Source organism: Branchiostoma lanceolatum, chromosome 8 (genome assembly GCF_035083965.1).
Source record: "Branchiostoma lanceolatum isolate klBraLanc5 chromosome 8, klBraLanc5.hap2, whole genome shotgun sequence".
NCBI lineage: Eukaryota > Metazoa > Chordata > Leptocardii > Amphioxiformes > Branchiostomatidae > Branchiostoma > Branchiostoma lanceolatum.
The window spans coordinates 18,023,166-18,043,879 of record NC_089729.1 but is presented as its reverse complement, the minus strand read 5'-3'; the positions used below and the strand labels follow the sequence as shown (position 1 = coordinate 18,043,879).

Below are 20,714 nucleotides of genomic sequence, written 5' to 3'. Positions count from 1 at the left end.
TTGAATTGGTGTGGCCTTACCTTCCTTGTCCGTATTGGTGATGCGGCCCCTGTGAGAGTGATTGAAGAGAGACAGGGAGTTCCACGACTCCTGTAACTTGTCAGGGCGGGGCTGCTGTAGGCGAGGCTTTGCGAGTCCTGCCGCCTTCTCCGTCTCTGGGTCGCTCGACTCGAAGGACTGAGCGCGACTCCGCCATCTTGCTTCTTCTCCTTCGTCAGCAACAACATCTATACAGCAGGAAAGAACACTTTAATTTCATATCTTCTGCAGCTTCGGAAAAAGAACTGCTAAAGCACGAAATTTGCAATACCTTCCGTAGCTTTGGAAAAATAATTGCTAAAGGCTTAAATTTCATGTTTCTTCTGCAGCTTGGGAAAAAATAATTGCTAAAAGGACAATCATATTGAAGACTGTAGAATAAAAATGTGTATCATGTATTGTATCCTAAAAAGGTCGTTACTTTTCAGTAGAGAGCCAACTTTAAATTTGAAGCATCATTAATGAAACCTGCATTCTTAAGTAAGATATAAATTAGCTCTCCTTCTGATTGGAAAAGATCACTAGATTACATCATGATGTATAATGATTTATGATATGACGTGGCCTAGCGTTTTCTTTTTGAAGCTGTGATCCTTTGTTACAGTAATTATGTCTCAGTTGGTAAATCAAGAAGTTATAAGCACTTAAGAGATATCAATAATATTTCTTATAAAGTGATTATAACTTCTTGACTTACCAACTCCTTATCAAAATCTCATTTCAGACTCAATATAAATCATGTTAGACAAGGTGAAAATAAATGAATAAATCTTCAGTTTCCTAGGAATACTATGGGGTGCTGACCGGGTGTGCGTGCAGGTCTGTCCTTAGATGACCTGTTCTCTGGTGTGTGGCCCCTCCTCCGACCACTCCTGGGTCTTCTCTTACTGTCTGGTCTCTCCATGTTATCCAGTAAGGTAGGCAGCTCTGGAATACTGAACCAACACACACTACTGTCAAACAACACTCTACCAACACAGCATACATGTACTATTCACCAGGTTGATATTCACCAGGTTGTATTATTTCAGCCAGTAGGTACCGATGTGAGTAATGAGGCTGTTGTAACGCACTCGAGGCACCTCCTCGAACACGGGACCCCCATTTTTCATCTCTTCCGAAAGACGCCGTGCAGCTCTGACAAGGATACCCTTCCTGGGATTCGATCTGGGGTCTCCCGGATCCAACTAATTGGAAACAGGAGGCTCAACTACGAAGCCGCTACCAATTGAGCTACTAGTAGTACTATCAAACAACATAGGAAATTCTGGAACACATACTAATTTTCATACCTTCTGGAAAACCAAACAAAACTCTACAAACACAACATACTTAGTTTTTCAACCAACATAGGAAATTCTGGAACCCTGAAGCAAAACACAACCTACTGCCAAAGTTCACCACAATGTACTATCAAACAAAATAGGCGACAGTGAAACACTGTACCAACACACAACCTACATGTACCACCAAGCAACAGCATTAAAATGGGTCAAGTGGAATAGTATCTTAGCTTAGCAACAAAATCATTACTGTGCAATTTTTTCACAGAACAGCCATGGCAGAGGAATTAACAATACAATACATGCCGCATGAACTTTAAAAAGGCAAGGCGTGTCTTGACTGTCAAACCATCAATCATTTTACAGTGATCTTGGCAAATTAATCATAGAGGTAACATTAAGGACATGATAAATTATGTAATATAGGTTGAATGAAATGATGCGTCATACATTCTCAGGAAGGCTGACATGTATCAATAGTTTAAAATATGGTGAGATGTTCTTCTTTGTGTAACATCAAACTATATAATTATGTTGTTCACCATTAAGCTTTTAGACAAATGAAATATATTGCAGGGTAAATAAGCACTGTTACCGCCAGACACACGTACGGCTCCGAATCTGACTTCCTTTAAGAGACTCTTGAAGTAACGGAAATGAACAAAACGAACGGACACGGACCATGAACCAGTTTTCGCCCTACTACATGTATATGTTGTATGTTGTAGCAATTGTATATTGTTGTACCAGAAATATGTTGATAGAGTTATTAGGACTCAAATGAGTGTGTATCTCTGCTACATTGTATCTGACCCTTACCTCTTCCCTCATGACCTCAATGAAAAGCGGCCTGCGTGCCGATTTGAGCTTATCGAATAAACAAAGGTTCAAACAAACAAACAAACAAACAAACCCTTTCTGTGGCCACTGCACCATCTTGTCCAGGGTAGTGTTGAGTCCTGCATCATGCATAGCTGGCCCGGGAGAATCTGAGCTACTGCCATCTCTTTCTTCTGTTAAATCAATTAACAAATTAGTGGTTGATTTTGGTTAGAAAATGTACATACTATACAAATGATAACAGCCATTCATGCACTGAAAGACGACAGAAACCAATGAAGTTGATACAAATAATATCGTTCAATCAAAACCTTAAACATTTCTGAGCAGAATCTTTAACAATAATTCCCTTGTAGCTGAAAGTAAATATCATTCTATAGTACTGTGTCATTGGTGAGGCCTAACGGTTAGAGTGTTGGGCTCAGAACCATAGGTTCCGGGTTCGATACTCGCCATGTCCCAATGTTGTGCCCTTGTAAAAGGCACTTTCAACAAAACACCTGCCATGACAGATCCCGGCTAATCTGTCAAAAGTTTGCCAGAAAACAATCCCAGATTTGGTGCTGTCAATGCTATGTGCCAACATCTGCACATTTGTCACCAAGAGCTGTAAAATCTTGTATTTTTTATAGTACTCAAGTCATGATCAAGAACAGAACCACACATACCTTCAGCCTGCAGCCACAGAGGCTTGGTTCTTGGCCTGGCTTTACTTCTGTGAAGAACACAATGTAGATTAGGTCAAAACAGTGACAAAAACAGTCACAATTTTGTATCATGCTTGACACTTCCTTGACACTTCCAATAAAAAATAAATATAAAACTAAATTTCTACATTACACATTCACTGTATGTGTTGTCAGACATTTTTCTGGCAAAAAGAACAAAAAAATTGATCCTGTTATCAAAATTCACTACACCATATACATGTAGTATGGTATAACAGATAGACTTACTGGTCTGGAGAATTCCTTGATGGCTCAAACCAGTCTTGTTTACTGCCTCTAGACACAGCCCTGAACAGGATTTTGAAGAGAAAAAATTGTCTTCTAAATTTGTTTTTATCCTCCAATCAAGGAAGACATGGAAAGGTTGCACGTAATTTGTCCTAGAACTTGTAGTCTATTCCATTATGCATTCATGTTTACTTAGAACATTGTGACTTAAAGCTGTGACTAACAAATGCACAGTCACTCAAAAGATATTGTACATAGCATCAGGGTACCTTGCTTGTTTCTGCACTTGTTGTAATAGAGAGGGTTCTTCCTGGCTTTCTCTTGTTCTGTCAGTCCGTGCACTCTCTGTTCCCATGCCAGAGTCCCTGTCATGGCTGCAAAAAGTCATTTATTTAGGTAAGTATTCCTTACCTATCCATTCTTTTACATCGTAATTCTTTTAGTTTCAAGTTATGACAAATAGTTTTTTATGGGCATGATCTTCCCTTACGAAATTTAAAAACTGCATTTCACCACTGGCCATACATAACACCGTAAGCATATTACTTCCCCTTGATACTTCATAATGTTAAAGCTATGTAACTGTCAAAGTTCATACCTCATAGGACTTGTACATGTAGGGCTCTCACGAGAAGAAGACGAGCGTGAAGACGAAGACTCGGGGCTCTGGAGGCCGTCCAGCCTAGCGGCCATCTTCTTAGAGATCCGAGGTGTTCTCTGTCTCTTTCTGTTAGGGGAGCTCACTCCTGTAAATTACGTACAAAAACACAAGCCATGAAAATGCCTACCAACATAAGCCATGAAAAGACCTAAAAAAAAAAAAAGTAAAGCAGGCATCCTCAATTGAGGTGAAGTATGATGCTTTTTCAAGTAGCTAGTGGTACATGTAGTCCAATGCGGCTTCGCCACGGCTCGCGTTTTTGGCCAAGCACACCGGGTCACCCCTACTCTTCTCGATAAGTGTGTTGGGTTCTTTTACGTGCAGAGGTTTGACGCTTGAGGCTTACGCCCAAAGCTCCCTCATACACAGGGCTTTACGTCACCATCCGAAATGACGAAGGCAATCCCTTACAACATGTCCGAGCTCGAGTTGACCACTGCGGTTCGAACGCGGGCCCTTCGGATCCACGGAATTTGATCCAGATGGCGAAGAAGCGGGGTAACCGTTGCGTTACCGCTTGCGCCACGGGGACATGTCTACCGACATCATATGCAAAAAGATATGGCATGTTCAGAACATTCATACAAGTGCTATCAACAAACCTGGATCCCTAGTAGTACTCTAGAGCTGAGTAGTCATGAAAGCAGTGGTTATACATTGTAGTAGAACGGTTATTAGATTATCATAACATAAACAAAACTGCGCTTGATTAGACACAGAAGAACAGATCCGTGGCACAAAAATAATATTCCTGTAACACTTTAATCACTCATAGTGTTGGCAGGAGTAAGATATCAATATCATTAATAATTCATACGTGCATGTATTTTCAAAGCTCCACTGGGTAATGCCATTGTTCATTGCAAAAGTCATCCAACTAGACACGACCAAACATACTGCAATAATCTTAATGAGATAAGAAAGGTTGCCCCTGTTGGGACATGCGTGTGCGTTACATGAGGCTTTTGGCAATCGCATTATCAAATCATGTCTTGTGCTTTTGTATTCTGGGAATACCATGACATTCTTAAAACTGTCTTGAATCGTTAACCACTAGAGATTTGTATAATTCGTATCTTGTTCTGAATTTCCATAACATTAATAATGAACTGTTACACATACCTTAACATAAACAAAACAAAACAAGCTATCTGCCACCAAAAAATCAGCACCATAGCACGTCCAGGTAAAAAGATACAAAAACCGAAGTTCTGCTGCAGTACCAAGGTCACATACCAGGGGGTCCAAAATCGACCTTGATGTTCAGCTTGACAACACCTGCCCACACACCAAATATCCTAATAATCCATCAAGAGGTTCTTGAGTTATGCTGACTTGAGTAGTCCGGAAACACAAACAGACAAACAAACAGACAGACAGACACCCAAAACTATATCTCCAGTTTTCATGGAGATAACAACTTTGACAAGTAAGATTTAGAATAAACTTGACCTCTTGCAGACTCCAGACTACGAGTTGGCTCCTCCTCCACTTCAGGCAGCTCCAACTTGGCATCAGAATAGTTAATGATCCTGGTCTCAGACCGCAGTTCTGGTTCTGAAGTGAGCTTGGTCTCCACTTGGTCTCCCACCAGCACAGTGGTGCTGTAATCGAACACCTGGTTTCCACAGCCCTTATCGACCTCGCCGTTGAACACGAGGTCAACTCCGATGTACAGCCTCATGTGTCTCACACCAATGTCTAAGTCCTGTAGAAATACATCAACAGTAAAGTCATTATGACTAGAGTGTCTATTAGTAAACGATTTTGTACATTAGTTTACTCAAAATGTGTTTCTGATCTTATGCCATGTAGTCATGTACATTGTATGGTCTAGGATCATACAATTAAGTTAAAGGCATCCAGAGCATTTTATGAGGCTAGCAACTTGAATAAAAAACTCAAATTTCTAGTCCTTTCTACACAGAGTAAGTTTCAATAACACTATACCATTACATATCGACATTAAAGGAGCAAAGATACGATGTTGTTGTGTAGTGAGAACTGATAGAAAATCCAAGCCCTGACTGTCTATCACAATTAGTGGTTCGACCAATGAGAGCGTGACTGTACAACTGTATGTCCGTCAAATGTTTGCATTTTTATGTTTTAACTTTGCATTTCTACCTTTTGACGAAGGTGGGCGGGGCTATGGTATCGGTCTATTTACACTAGGCGCGTGAAACTAAAAGTTCACCATGTAGCTTATTTTTGTGCCGCTTTTGAGCACTTTTGATGAGAAATCCGCACGCAAATGTGGTTAACAGTGGCATTAAATGTCAATTTCATAAAGATTACAACAACTAGAATATTTCCAGTTTTCAAGCCTCATAAAATGCTCTGGGTGCCTTTAAACAAAGTGATGTGACAGCACATTCTTTAAAGACAGATATGGGGTATACAAAAGCAATACGTTGCAGGGCTCGAAATTCATCTTTGGGAATAGGTGCACTGGTGCACCCAACTCAAAAAATTGGGTGCACAGAAAGAATTTTGGGTGCACCAGATAAAATAAAGTTGAATGTTCTTCTGAACATAATTACAAAGTTTAACGCTGCTGCCTATCTGTAATTCTATAGCTAACTTCAAAATTTCAAACAAATAATACATTAAATAAAGTACAGCAAAAAGTTATCATGCTGCTTTTTGGCGACGCCTCAGGGGCAAGCCAAATGATATAGTATTGTGTGCAGATTGCAACTATTCTAGGAATTGTACAGGCATGTGTCCATAGGCATATTAAGACAATAAGAATGTTAGGAATGTTAGCCAGACAGAAAGCCTCCCTCGGGACATTCCTCCTAGATAACCTAGACAGGAAGCTACAGCTGTCTACCAGATGTGCCAGGCTTATGTATACATGACCCATTTAAGACCTCAGCTCTACAGTAATATTGCTCTTTTCTAAAACAATGTGTACATGCGTCTGTTAAAATGTTTTTAGACGCCCTAATGCTGGTCCTTACAACTGTAAGACTTAATGTCTTTCTTCGGGGAACAGGTCATAACTGCATCAACTCTGTACTGATAACGATTGTGCACACGCTGCTTCAGTTACCTACACAAGCAGATTAATTAAAGAGCATTAACCTCATTCATGACATTGGGAACATGTCCAAGCCAGATCGATCAATGAAAAATGTCACTGTCGCAAGGAAATTTAGCAAGCCAGTAATACTAGTTCTAGATGATTATATCCTGCTGATAAGATGCCACTTTCTTGCTGATATAATCCTGTACACTTCCAAGAACACATGGGACACATTTTTACACAACAACATTTCTGTGGATTAAGATTCCCAGGCTGGCATTTCATTAGGGCTCCAGGAATTACTGGCAAATTCCTTTATGACTGGTGTGCCTGGTATTCCAGTGGGACTCGAATTCCATCCTGGCATTCCATCCTGGCATTCCATCCTGGCATTCCATCCTGGGATTCCATCCTGGCATTCCATCCTGGCATTCCATCCTGGCATTCCATCCTGGCATTCCATCGTTAGCTAACATCCCTGGCCATTCACACTCTAGAGGACTTAGTTCTATAGTTCAGGGAACATAAGTGTACAAACTGTTGCATGGTGTATGCTGTGTCTGTTGGTAAGTGGACTATGATGTTAAAATTTGTGTAGATTTGGCCTAACATGTTGTTCATGTAAACAGCAGTCCTATCAGAGTAGAATAGCCATTTTGTATGGTGGGAACCCGGTCCGTGGGCTGTTTTCAGTTGTCATGATCAGGCTGTGATGAAATCGATGTTCGTTCTGGCAGTGGGGTGTATCTGGTAGAATCTGGTGGAACTGTCGCTGTCTGTGTGTGTGTGTCTGTGTGTGCGTGTGTGTGTGTATTTGTCCAGTAGAACAGGTACCCGTCAGCCCTTTTCGTTAGAAATCCTGTATGAACAGCACCACCTATCACTGTGCCCTAAGCAGGGTACAGTAAAAATTAAAACAACAACCACCGTCGCCATGGCAATGTCTTTTTATCATTGCCAGTCTTGTTATACTTACATTTCAAGAATATTCTGTATACTAGTGTACAATAGTACCTTAACCCTATAGGCTACAAACATATATAGGTGCACCAGTGCACCCACAGTCAAAAATTAGGTGCACAGCTCCAATTTTGGGTGCACTGGGTGCACATGCACCCACTATTTCGAGCCCTGCGTTGTTTCTTCATTTCACTGCATAATATACACCTGTCACTGAACATGTAAGTTTCCATTAATATACATAATTATATGTTGATAATCATAAAAATAGGTATGCACATTGGAACTAAAGGGAACATCTTGAAGCTTTTATAAAACAGCAGCTAAAGATTTTTACCAAAAGATTTTAAAAAGAATATCTAACAGTATCCTAACCGTACCGCAAGGCTCTTGTTGTAGTTCCATATCTTGACCTTGGAGATACCAAAGCCCTGTTGGCTGTTAGTCTGTCCGTTTATGTTGAACACCAGTTCGACAGAAGGGCTGTCAGGACCAAATCTACAGGTCCACATGTGTCTGTCTTTGATGGTCTGGAAAAAAAACGGCCAAAAACAACAACAATGATTATTTCCAGAGAATGGAGTAAAAAAAACTGAGGAAACTAATGCAAAGGAAACAAGACCACAGCACGTCCAGGTCAAAAGATACAAAACGGCACAAAGTTCTGCTGCAGTACCAAGGTCACATACCAGGGGCCCCAAAATCGACCTTGAATTTCGGCTTCACAACACCCGCCCACATACCAAATATCATCGTAATCCATCCAGAGGTTCTTGAGTTATGCTGACTACAATAGTCTGGAAACACAAACACACACACACACACACAAACACGCCAAAAACAATATCTCCAATTTTTATGGGGATAATGATAATTTTGCAATGCCCTATAGCTAAGGGGGAAAAAGGAGTGAAAGAATATTGCACAACTTTACTGACAGTCTTTCTTTACCACCTTTACCTTTGTAGAGTGAGTGCTATTCATCATATTCCATAATTTTTGCAATATCTGCCATTAAGATTCAATTGTCACATGGACACTTTCATTGTATCAACTGAATCCAATAGGGTTCTTGATTTGTTAACGGTAACTTTATTTTAGCTACTTTAACGATCACTAGTCAACCGCTAAAATTTCATCATCGCAAAGTTTGATTACTAACACTTGAGACAGTGATGCCTGTTCCCATCATTAAAATCAAATGCAGTGAACTATTCCCTTTCCTCCCAACTGCTACATTTTTTAAAATTACCAACTGCGATATTCAATGACATTCAATGACAATGAAGTTTATTGTATATTCATGCCCAACATAGGGCTAAATGCATTACAATATCCAGAGGATACTAAGAAAACTATGCTATGCTTAAACTATGATTTCCATGCTTCTTCTCTCTTCTTGAAACATTTGTAGGTAAATTCACAGAGTTTTTCCGTTACATCGTAATTAGCTGTTGACATTACATGTGCAAAGATTTCCTCCTTTGTTGAATGTGCATATCTTCGGTCTAGCAATATGTCACTAACAAGAGAATTGCATGTGTCTTTATAAAGAGAGCATTCTAGCACAAAGTGTACTTCATTTTCTATATACTGTAGTTCTCATTAGATTTACAGTAAATGCTTCTCACCTTAGTTTTTCCATTGACCAGGCATCCAACAGTTCCCTTCTGCTCCTCAGCCCCAGTTGCTATGACGTCGGCCTCCGACACTGGAATCTTCTTCCCCTCCAGGTCAAAGAACTCCATCTCTGTGAGCCCCAGTCTGCTGGGATGTCCCCAGTTGGACAACATCTCACAGAACACCTCCACGGGACCCTCGCTCTTATCCGGATTACTACTGGACCTGACATCGTCTGTTTCCAGCTCCTGCAAGGATTATGATATAGTTTAGACAAACCAATATTTGATTATGAACTATAATATTACTGCTCTTCCTTTTTAGCGAAGCTTTAAGAGCGAGCTTAATAGTATATTTTAGGGCCGTTTTGCAAGAATTCCTAGAATTCCACAGGAATTTTAGGAATCCGTCCGCCCGCCTGTCACTCTATACCTCGTTAGCACATGACAGATGAGCAACTTACGTGGTGTCCGATTTCGTACTGGTGGGAGTGTGTCAGGGAGTTCACCGAATCTAGTATTCTAGCTTTGAACCTACATGTACCACCGTGTCATTTGATCTATTATCACAAGAACGTGCTGAACATCATGCCTCCCACCAAGAAACCTCTGTGAACACAAAAACTTGAGGAGATCCAAGCATATATACGGAACGATAAAGAACTTGGTTACCGCTTCTACACTGAACGCTTTACGTCGAGGGGTGCGGTGTCGGAAAAACAACGGTAACTCCTCGAAAACACATCCGCCAGAGCTAGAGTAACAACCAAAACGATCATAGCAGCCCCAGCAAACCGAATTTCTAAACTTCTGGCCAAGATTCTCACTCTACCTATCCAAAAATGGCAGAGAAAGGACACTACAAGTGTGCTCCGGCATTTCGATATCTGCTAGGAACTCCTTGAGTTATGGTGCCTTAAAGTTTGTATATCTGCTTGGCAGACGCCTTTCTGATTTTCTAAGTGCGTTTTGGACAAATATTATGGCAGAACTAAGAGTGCTACGTTGGTACTTTCCTTACAGTGAAGTAAGGAATAAGAATGATTTTTAATTGCCACACTTATTACCATTATGATGAAGTCAAATCCATGTAGTTAATACTTGACGTAATTTGACAATGCATAGATGTATCTGTAAACTATTTCTTTGTTGTGACTTGTACTAACCTAGTTGGTATACAAAAATGTACAGGTACATGACACAACAAAAGTACCGCGGTATATGAAGATGATTGTGTATAACAAAGATCTTCATTCACTGGTATAATCACTGTGCTTGCAAAGTAGATAAACAGATTCAAGGGCTGGGTAAAGCATCTTTATCATATTACTTCAAAATACAACCTCTTCGTACAAACATTGATGAAGGTTAGACATCCAGGTAATAAGATACACCATACAAAAGTTACACAGGGAACAGGATAGATTTTGTTAAGGGCCATTTAAATTTGTAAATGGTCAATTGAGTAACTTTTGTACGGCAAATGTCTTTCACAGATACATATTTTGACATTGACTCCAATATCTAACTCCTAACCCTAAAATATTCCAGAGTACACATGTATATTTCTGTCATTATTAATGCACTTAGTCTAGTATGTACTGCATTACGTACAAACATAGTTTTAATTCTTTTGGCAAATCTCATTTTTACCTTCCTCCATTTTTCTGGCTACAATAGTAAGAGTATTTGAAGAAACAACAAAGAAGTGCAAATCTGTACATGCTTTCTATTTTTATTCATTCAACTTCACAGATTTAAGAAATTTTGAAGTAAATCTGTAAGGAGCCGGCAACACTGCGGAAACCTAGTTTCTCTGCAAGGCTGGCTCCTCAGTAAATATTGACTCCCTTTCTCACAGACGAAACATTGCCTCCCTGTCTCTATTTTATAGATACTTCCACGGCCAGTGTTCTGATGAACTTTCACTACTTGTCCCACCACAGAGAATTTTTCAGCGTACTACCAGGTTCTCCTCTGACTCACACCACTATACTGTACAACTACCAGCCTCTAAGTCATTCTACAGTAACAGCTTTTTTCCACAAACTGCAAAACTCTGGAATCACCCCCCCCCCCTCCCCCAGCCCACTGCTTTCCCCCCAAATACAAACCTTCAAAACAAACACACACAGCTGTCTCTCACCTATGCCACATTAGTTCAATTAGTTCAATGCTGAGAAGTGGCCTCTTACGGACTTGCATTGAGCGAGATTGTTAAAAAAAATTCACATTACCTGCTGTATTGGCTCAGTCCTGTCAGCCTTAGCCCATGCCGGCGTGCCTGCCCTCCCCAGCTCTCTGTGTTTCACTTCTCTCACCGGTCCAACACCAGCTCTGTCGGCAGTCCCGTCTCCACTGTCTCTAACTGAGGCTCTCGGGGACACAGGCTCTGCTGACTTCTCTATCTTACCAAGAGCCTTCAGCAACATCTTCTGTTGTCTGAAACAAAGATAGAATATCTTATTAAATAAGGCCACATCAATTTAATATCTTGGTTAACAGATTTTTATTTTCAATTTTAGCACACAAAAAAAACAGAAGGCTGGGGTGAAAACTTGCACCTGACCCTGTCCACTCCCTGAAACTGTGTGCACCAAAGTACAAACTTTCCTCTGAGATTCTGTTTTCATGTTGTTTTTCCAATGTAGTATTTTTTATAATTTTTTTTATTCCGTTAACCAAGAAAATAAATTGGTGTGGCCTAAGGCTGAAACTAACTTTCATCCTACATGTAGGAATCTAAAGAGCTGGACTTCTTGTGGTACAGTGAAACCCTTGTACAAGAGACCATCTCTACATATATAAGGACTACCTGGCCATTTTCTGCTGGTCCCTTGGATAACTTTTCCCACTGACAACAGCATTAAGAATCCTCAAGGGGACTATCCTGTCCTCATAGACCACATTTTATTGGTCCCAACAGCAGTCTTCTTGGGCAGGTTTGACTGTAACCCCCCCCCCCCCCCCCCTTAACTTTGCTTTTGGACAGACAAGGACAACTTGGCACTGCAGTCAAGTTGTTCATAACTTATTTTAACAGTATTTCAACATTTTAACCACCCCTTCAACAGTACAAAACAATTACAACAAGCTGCTAGGGGGCGCAAACCTACAATACTTCTTTATTACATCACATTGCTATCAGCCACCCAAAAATCAAGACCACAACACGTCCAGGTCAAAAGAGACAAAAACGGAAGTTCTGCTGCAGTACCAAGGTCACATACCAGGGGGCCCAAAATTGACCTTGAACTTTGGCTTCACAACACCTGCCCACATACCAAATATCATCGTAATCCATCAAGAGGTTCTTGAGTTATGCTGACTACAGTAGTGCGGAAACACAAACAGACAAACAGACACACACATAGACACACCCAAAACTATATCTCCATTTTTCATGGAGATAACAATCATTGAACATAAAGCCATCATTTAAGATAATTTAGATGACAATGAAACAACATTAGCATGCTAGATGACTTTAAAATCTTGGAAACTATCACTACATTCAAGTGTATTAGGAGAGACCTACTTGGCATCCATCTGTAGAACCTTGTCCATGACTTGAGCCAGCGAGTCCCCAGACTGTAGAAAACTGCTCTTGTTTTGGGAAGGAGCTTCTTCTACAAAGGCCTTTGTAGTATTCTGAAGAATAATCACAGTAAACAGATTGTGAGAAGAAAGTCCTTTTCTGCAGTGCATGTAGATGTCAGTGACACTCGTGCATAGTGGTGCGGATCGGTCCGGCCGGACCGGTTCCGCACTTGTAAAACGTTTAGGTTCAAGTCCAAAAAAAACCTAAACATCTGGAAACAAGTCCGGACTTGAAAAAAAATTCTCTCAATCATACACTCCTTTTTGTTTTAAACCATCTTAAACCTTCCTTAAATCGTGAAATTTGCACTAGAAAAATATTAAAACATTGCTGTTTTTGTGTTTATAACTGAACTTTTGTGTTAATTACTGACTGTATATAATTCCGTATATATAGTTTTCAAATTACATGTAAAATATCTGCCAATATGCAATTTTACACGAAAAAATATTCCAAAATTATTGTTCAGGTCCAGACTTTCAAGTCCGGACCTGGACCTAAACCTCTGGACTTGAGTCCAAACCTAAACCTCGGGTTTAGATCCACACCACTACTCATGCAGCTTGTATATATTGTACAAAACTGGTGATACATCTACACGTTAAGGCGAATAACCACTTATGCGAAACAAAGAAAACACATAACATTGATACATCTACATTATTTCCATGGCCTGTACCTTATCTGCCCCCTGGCTGTCCTGAGGAGGTTCCTGTGCAGGTGCAGACCTGGTGTCCCTCCTGTACTCCTCCACCTGCTGGTTCTCAGCCTGCAGGGCTTCTAACACAGCAGCAGGGTCCTCTTTTGGAACAGCCTGATAACAGGAAACATTCTCAATCTCACTTGTATTACAGAAGACTCTGCTTTGTATTAAAGTTAAAGTGACCCGGGTGTCCTGAAAAGACGCATAGGGGTGGCAACCATTTCTATAGCCCTTGGGCCACACACATCTGTGCAAGTCACTACAGCAGGGGGCTAGTCCGCTGGTAGTGACGTGTGTGTTTAACTACCATACTCTTTCCCAAATGCTGAGTGCTAAGCAGAGAAACAGTATGTACCATTTTCAAAATCTTTGGTATGACCGGGCCGGGGTTCGAACTCACGACCTACCGTGTACAAGGCGAACACTCTTTGTACCAACTAGGCCATTGCACCGGTTTGTATGATCCCTTATTATACTGTGGTTTGTGATTATTTTTAGTCTTTATCATAATCTACATGTCATATCTGTATGAGCATTCTGTGCAAATCAAAAACACACATCTGTCTGTATCTGTATCAGTATAGCTGGTTTGGCGTAAAATAATGTACACCAGCTTTGCAGGCACACTGTGCGGCAGCAGCTGGTTATATTACACTGAACAACCTGTCACACCTAACCTTTGCACGTTGTTAAAGCTATCTAGCTAGTGAGGATGCTTCAACAATACTTGATGAAAAGTTCCATTCAATGATAGTTGTGGAAAAAAAAAACTTTTTGAACATATCAATCCTAGGTTCATAACTCTGGTACTTGAAGGCATGGCTATTTCTTCTTCTTTTCTGAGCTAGGAAAGTAAAGGAAAGTGATCTCGAAACCAGTTTAGCTCAAATGAACGCAATGAACAGATGAGCTAATCTTCCACTGGCCGCGACATAGAAGACAGACGCTCTTTACAGTATTCACAGGTTCATTGTACCGGGGAAATTCCCCTAGCTCTTTTCGACAAGCACAATGAACAGTGGACCACGGCTTAAAGCTGCACTATGTAAGATTTGGTCAATACAGAAAATCAATTTTTCTACCATTTCTTTACATAGTATGTTGAATTAACATTGTAGAATGACATACCAGTATTCAGGAAGGAATGTTTCAACATCATTGCACCATATAGACCAGTTTAAAAACTGAACTTTCAAAGCCAGTTGGCAGTTGGGGCAGTGTGGCCACACAGGCTTATCACCCCAACTGCCCAGTGGGGTGCCTGATTATAGTTAGCCACAGTTTCTGCCAAACGTCCTTATCAGAGTTCTAGCAGTTTTGAACGGGGGAAATCCGCTTTATCAGTTCCCTACAAACTTGGCTAACATATTTTATCCTCATTCAAAAAGATATGAGTGTTTTGAAGAAGATGATCTTCATAACATCAGCTGTTATCTAGATCCACTGAAGTGTCGCTAAGTAATTAGCCTACCCAGGGGTCCTGCTAGTGTGCAGGAAGTCGTTGTTTACAAACATTAGGCTTCAGATTGAGGTGGTGTCACAGACTTTTGCAGCTTGTTTTTGTACAGTTAAAAACACCATACATGCCAGAAATAGACGAATTAATGATGAAAATATGCTGAAATGTGGTTGTCCATGTCATTTGTATTAGGATTTGTTCACAAGAGTATTTTCAATTTTTGCGCCAAAATGTTACATAGTGCAGCTTTAACGTCCCGTCCTAGGGACTGCGACCCTTTCCGGTAGCGTGCATGTTGGGTGAGCGACACAGCCGGGATCGAAACCGGGGCTTCTAGTTCCAGAGGCAAGATTGCTAACCACTGGACTACGCACGCTTCTGTTAAGCTCTTTTTTTCTGAGTTGAATATCCAACCACATCAGATTCAGCCCACACTAACACAAACACACACACACAGAAAACAATGCTTTCATTTTCACTGAGGCATAAACATCCAACAAACATCAGACTGAGCCCACCTTGGCCCTACTGAGTGGTGCACTCCTGGTGTCCCTCCTCAGGTTCTCCAGTGCCATGTTCTCAGCCTGTACTGCCTGCAGTACCTCTGCCTTGTCTGCCGCCCAGTCCTGGTGGGGACCTGGCTGCACTTTTCTAGCCGCTGAAAGGGGGCGCTCCTTCCTTTTCACTGGTTCTGCATTCAAACATTCAAAGCTCTGTTGCTGTCATCTTCATTATGATTTTTACATTGCATACTAATGGAACACTGGTACAAAATGTCAGACAACGTATCTAAGTTGTGGTAATGGACGACTTTTATCGAACAAGATGCAAACAATACAAACATGTGGCTTCCCCTATTTTAGTGTTAAAGGCACCCAGAGCATTTTATAAGGCTTGAAAACTGAAAATATTCTAGTTGTTGTAATCTTTATGGAATTGACATGTAATGCCACTGTTTACCACATTTGCGTGCGGATTTCTTATCAAAAGTGCTCAAAAGCGGCACAAAAATAAGCTACATGGTGCCTTTTTAGTTTCACGCGCCTACTGTAAAAAGACCGATACCATATCCCCACCCACCTCCGTCTAAACGTAGAAATGCGAAGTTAAAACATAAAAATGCAAATATTTGACGGACATGCAGTCACTCTCTCATTAGACGAACCACTAATTATATAATAATTGTGATGGACAGTCAGGATCAGCCTATTAGGGCTTGGATTTTCTATCAGTTCTCACCACACAACGACATCCTATCTTTGCTCCTTTAATGTCGATATGTTATGGTATAGTGTTATTGAAACTTACTATGTGCAGGAATGACTAGAAATTGGAGTTTTCTATTCAAGTTTCAAGCCTCATAAAATGCTCTGGATACCTTTAACTGGAAAAATTGGAACTCGGTGTGCAACTCACCTGCTTTTAAAGTTATCTCCTTCTGAACCTTTTCTTCCCTGTTTGAAATAACAGAAAACAAAGAATTTATACATGTACATGACCATAAATTGAAGTTTGCAAAAGATACTGTAATTCACTTTATCTTCACGGTAGCAAAATTTCACGGGAAAATGGATTTTTTCACTGAACTTTAACTTCACTGTGGTGGCAAGCGATTTACAGAACGGCTGTGTGAAGGAATCATAGATAATTGCAACAGACTTTTCACGGTGATGATAAGTTCGTGGTACAGAGGTGACCGTAAAAACAGTGACCATAAAGTTACAGTGAAAGAAACAAGAATCACAATTACTTAATCTTAGTTTTTACACAATGTCATAGTTATTTGTATTAGAACATGACAAATCACATGCTATCAAAATGTCACATAATGTCAATATAACAAAAACACAAGGCAGTTACATATGCATGAATATCATCTCATAATGTCCTTACCTATTTTTGGGACTTGTTTTATTTTGTCTATTGGGCTGTGTGTAGTCATCATGCTCTGTGCCTTTTCGTCTGTAGCAAAGTATAAAAACTACAATTGAAAAGTGCACATTCACATGCAAAATAGAACACATCTGCAAAGGCTTACATCTACGTACATCAAAGTTCTGAAGATAAAAACACAGAATGAGACTCACCTTGCGGCTGACAGATCTCTTTGGAGTTCTAAAAATAAAACATCAAAATTAGTTAAATTTGAATATAGTATCATCATTTAAAGGCAGTCATTAAAGGCAACCACAGCAATATTAGGGACCAAAATATGGAAATAAAAAAATGCTGAAATCTTTATTGTAGTGACATTTACTAACACTGTCTAGCACATTTGTGTAGTAACTTCATACTTGAAGCATTTCTAAACCATGCAAAAACATGCCATACGATGATCCCCTTAGTTTCGCGAGCCTACAAAAAACCTCAGCGACGATTTTCAGTGAGTTCTCACATTACAACGAAGTCACATTTCTGTATCATGGACGACGCTATACATTGTGATAGTGTTGTTTGAACTAATCATTGTATAGAAATGACTAAATAAATTGACTTTCAAAATCTGATTTTAGGGCTCTAATATTGCTCCGGTTGCCTTTAAAGCATCCACGATGCAAAGATTAAATAAGATTCTAAAGATTAACTAAGATTTAACTAAGATTCCCCAACATAGCTTAAACTGAATGACGTACTACTAAGCAAAAAAAACTAGTTTGATGGAAAGAAGTAAATGTAAAGAAATCTCACCTTTTTTTCTTGTACCAGCAAACTCCAGTACAATCATATCTCCTGGCTCCAGGCCACCACTGTCTTCAGCTTCGTCTGAGGAAATAGAATAATCAACACTTCTTACTCGTTACCGCATGAGTATACTAACTTCTTCATGACATATGTAAGTCCGAATGGAGCAATCTTACGATTAGCACATTGACTTTCTCACTTGAGTTTGAGTTTAAGTTTATTCTGATCCACAATAAGTTTAACTTTCTCATGTGTCTGAGTTAAAACTTACAAATGTGAGTATTAAAACATGATTGTACATGTATAAAATGGCAAGACCACCGGACTAAGGTCTAAAAGCAAAATAACGTTTTCTTACCTTTCTCTTCATCTAAGCTATCCTCTTCCAACTCTTCTGCTATCTCTTCTTCTGGTTCTTCCATCTGTTATAGAAAGAGCAGATATACAAAGCCTAATGATACTATGAGAAAGTTAATGACAATAGAAATCTATTGTTTACTTATCCACTCATTTGTAACTAGGTACATCTTCATATTAAACTCTTAGTACCTCTTTCACTCACTCACTTGCTTATACTACATTTTACACTTGCTACAAAGCGCTGGTCTGGCCCCACTTAGAATAAAGTGCCATCGTCTGGGACCCGTACACCACCAAAGTGATACAGGCGGTGGAGGCCGTCCAGCGCAGGGCCGCCCGTGTGACCCTTAATGACTACCCGCGGACTAGCAGCGTAACACAAATGCTCAATGACCTGCAGTGGCCCCTTCTCTCCGAAAGGAGGAGGAACGCCCGCCTCACCTTTTTCTACGAACTCGTTAATAATCATAATATAATTATCCATAAAAACGCAGACAGTCTTCTCAAACCAGCTCAGGGGCGCACCCGGGGTAGTCACCATCTTAAATTTCAAACTCTCAACGCCCGGACAGACACATACAAACATTCGTTCTTTCCCCGCACCATCCCACAATGGAACGCCCTGCCTGGCACGGTTGTTTCGGCTCCCACCGTTGAGTCATACTGTGCCAGGCTGGAGGCCTGCCCGCCTTAGCCTGGGATCTTCCCCCCCCCCCTACTTTGCCCCTCGCGGGGTTATTTGGGGGTAACCACGATGATGATGATGACTTGAGAGTTACTGACCTTCTTGACTGCAGCAATGTTCTTCTGTATACTTGAGTTCATCTCAAGGCTTCTTCTCAACGTCTTAACATCATCAATACTCAGCACCAGTTGTTCCTTGATTTCTTCTTCCTCTGAGCTCCTGCCGTCTTCCTGTACCCTTCTGATCTCATCCTTCTACATACAAAAAGAAAAAAAAAATTCGTCAAAGATGGCAAGAAAGTAATATGTAGATATGAGTTCAACATGCATCAGGTTTAACCTTTAGTACACTGAAGTAGCCATTTGACACCCCATTCTATATTGGTTACAGAGTTAGGAATCAGGGAGAAGGTTAAGGGAGCACACCCTAGTTTATTTGGGGTTTCAATTGAAGGCTGCACACCCTCAAGTCTAGGTACTGTCTCTGCCAGTAAATTATTCCGAAGTAAATCAACTGTGTATGGGATGAAAGCCTATCCCTTCCGCTACAAGACCAACTGAGTTTTGTTTCTTCAACCTCTCTAATTTTGGTAAATTATAAGAAAAAATCATAACTTTCATGTCAAAAATGATGTGCAAAATTTGGCATTTTCATTTTCAAAGCACATTATGTGAGATGTGAACTCAAACCCGGCCAACCCCTCGAAACCCTTTCGTCACTTTTTTGTCGCGCACTATCACGAACCCCGGTTGCGGAAGAACTGGGGTGTGCACCGTTAAAGTGAGTGAAAAACAAAAAGTTTGGCTTTGATTTCATTGTTGACAGCACTGAATGACATAACTGTACCTGTTTACTTGAGGGTTTGTTCTCATATTTCGATGCGTCAATCTCTATGTCACTGTTGTCATCAGAAGAACCCCCCTGTAGGACTAGTGACATGTTTCTGGCTAACTCCTCCTCCTCTTCCTTGTCTGTATCACTCCCTGGGTCAAAGTCCTCTGAGTACTCTCCATCTGTGGAGAAAATCATGTCAGGAACTTAAATCACATATCTTAATGATTTAATAGTTAAAATTCAACATTTTATCCACTAATAATGCCTGGTTATCATAAACGTAGAGATTTCACAAATCCATGTCCACATTACCTAATTCTAAACATCAGGGGTGCCAAAGAATTCATACGAATTCTACGGAATTCATACTAGTTTTGCGGAAAACATACGATCCATTATGAGAAACATACAAATTTTACGGAATACATACAATCCATTACGCAGAAACATACAAGTTTTATGGAATACATACGATCCATTAAGCGGAATACATACGATCCTTACTAATTTGTTGGCCGTCGTGCTAGCACCCAATCTAGCCATTACGAACTGGCTCAATTCAGAAGCGTATAATGCAAATGAGCGGTCTGGACGTAGATAGGCGGAGTTTTATTGACTCTCGGCTAGGTGTCAATTACTCTGCTAATCCCCACAGCACACACAGCCAGCCCTGAGCTAGACCTCCCATTATGTTCAACAAATCTCCCTATAAGTCGAATTCAGACTGTTTAAGTCTTCCCAACAGGGCTCACTACTGAATCCAATCCTGACCTACCGTTATGTTTGAAACACACGTCCGCTTATTGTGGTATTCAGTCTCCCTATAAGTTGAGTTTCCTCAACAGGGTTCACTGAATCCAATCCTGACCTACCGTTATGATTGAAACACACGTCCGCTTATTGTGGTATTCAGTCTCCCTATAAGTTGAGTTTCCTCAACAGGGCTCACTGAATCCAATCCTGACCTACCGTTATGTTTGAAACACACGTCCGCTTATTGT

At 40.5% G+C, this 20,714-nt stretch overlaps 1 protein-coding gene and 1 long non-coding RNA gene across 5 annotated transcripts in view; one reads left to right on the top strand and one right to left on the bottom strand.

The window, feature by feature from the left end:
• LOC136440105 (uncharacterized) overlaps nucleotides 1-6,034 on the top strand; it is a 77,915-nt gene extending 71,881 nt beyond the window's left edge. Inside the window, exon 2 of the long non-coding RNA XR_010756621.1 lies at nucleotides 5,984-6,034. This is a non-coding gene — a long non-coding RNA (uncharacterized lncRNA). The remainder of the gene's footprint in view (nucleotides 1-5,983) is intronic.
• LOC136440101 (katanin-interacting protein-like) overlaps nucleotides 1-20,714 on the bottom strand; it is a 48,062-nt gene that overhangs the window by 17,864 nt on the left and 9,484 nt on the right. For all 4 annotated transcript variants that reach the window (XM_066435908.1, XM_066435910.1, XM_066435909.1 and 1 more), the window contains 21 exons: nucleotides 19,726-19,892; nucleotides 18,978-19,133; nucleotides 18,193-18,256; nucleotides 17,841-17,915; nucleotides 17,240-17,267; nucleotides 17,046-17,114; nucleotides 16,569-16,606; nucleotides 15,671-15,843; nucleotides 13,670-13,804; nucleotides 12,928-13,040; nucleotides 11,627-11,831; nucleotides 9,402-9,638; nucleotides 8,151-8,300; nucleotides 5,232-5,487; nucleotides 3,717-3,864; nucleotides 3,388-3,492; nucleotides 3,119-3,178; nucleotides 2,831-2,877; nucleotides 2,236-2,335; nucleotides 844-974; nucleotides 21-227 (listed from right to left, as the gene is read on the bottom strand). In XM_066435908.1, the coding sequence (XP_066292005.1) occupies nucleotides 21-227; nucleotides 844-974; nucleotides 2,236-2,335; nucleotides 2,831-2,877; nucleotides 3,119-3,178; nucleotides 3,388-3,492; nucleotides 3,717-3,864; nucleotides 5,232-5,487; nucleotides 8,151-8,300; nucleotides 9,402-9,638; nucleotides 11,627-11,831; nucleotides 12,928-13,040; nucleotides 13,670-13,804; nucleotides 15,671-15,843; nucleotides 16,569-16,606; nucleotides 17,046-17,114; nucleotides 17,240-17,267; nucleotides 17,841-17,915; nucleotides 18,193-18,256; nucleotides 18,978-19,133; nucleotides 19,726-19,892 (2,664 nt within the window). The remainder of the gene's footprint in view (nucleotides 1-20; nucleotides 228-843; nucleotides 975-2,235; nucleotides 2,336-2,830; nucleotides 2,878-3,118; nucleotides 3,179-3,387; nucleotides 3,493-3,716; nucleotides 3,865-5,231; nucleotides 5,488-8,150; nucleotides 8,301-9,401; nucleotides 9,639-11,626; nucleotides 11,832-12,927; nucleotides 13,041-13,669; nucleotides 13,805-15,670; nucleotides 15,844-16,568; nucleotides 16,607-17,045; nucleotides 17,115-17,239; nucleotides 17,268-17,840; nucleotides 17,916-18,192; nucleotides 18,257-18,977; nucleotides 19,134-19,725; nucleotides 19,893-20,714) is intronic.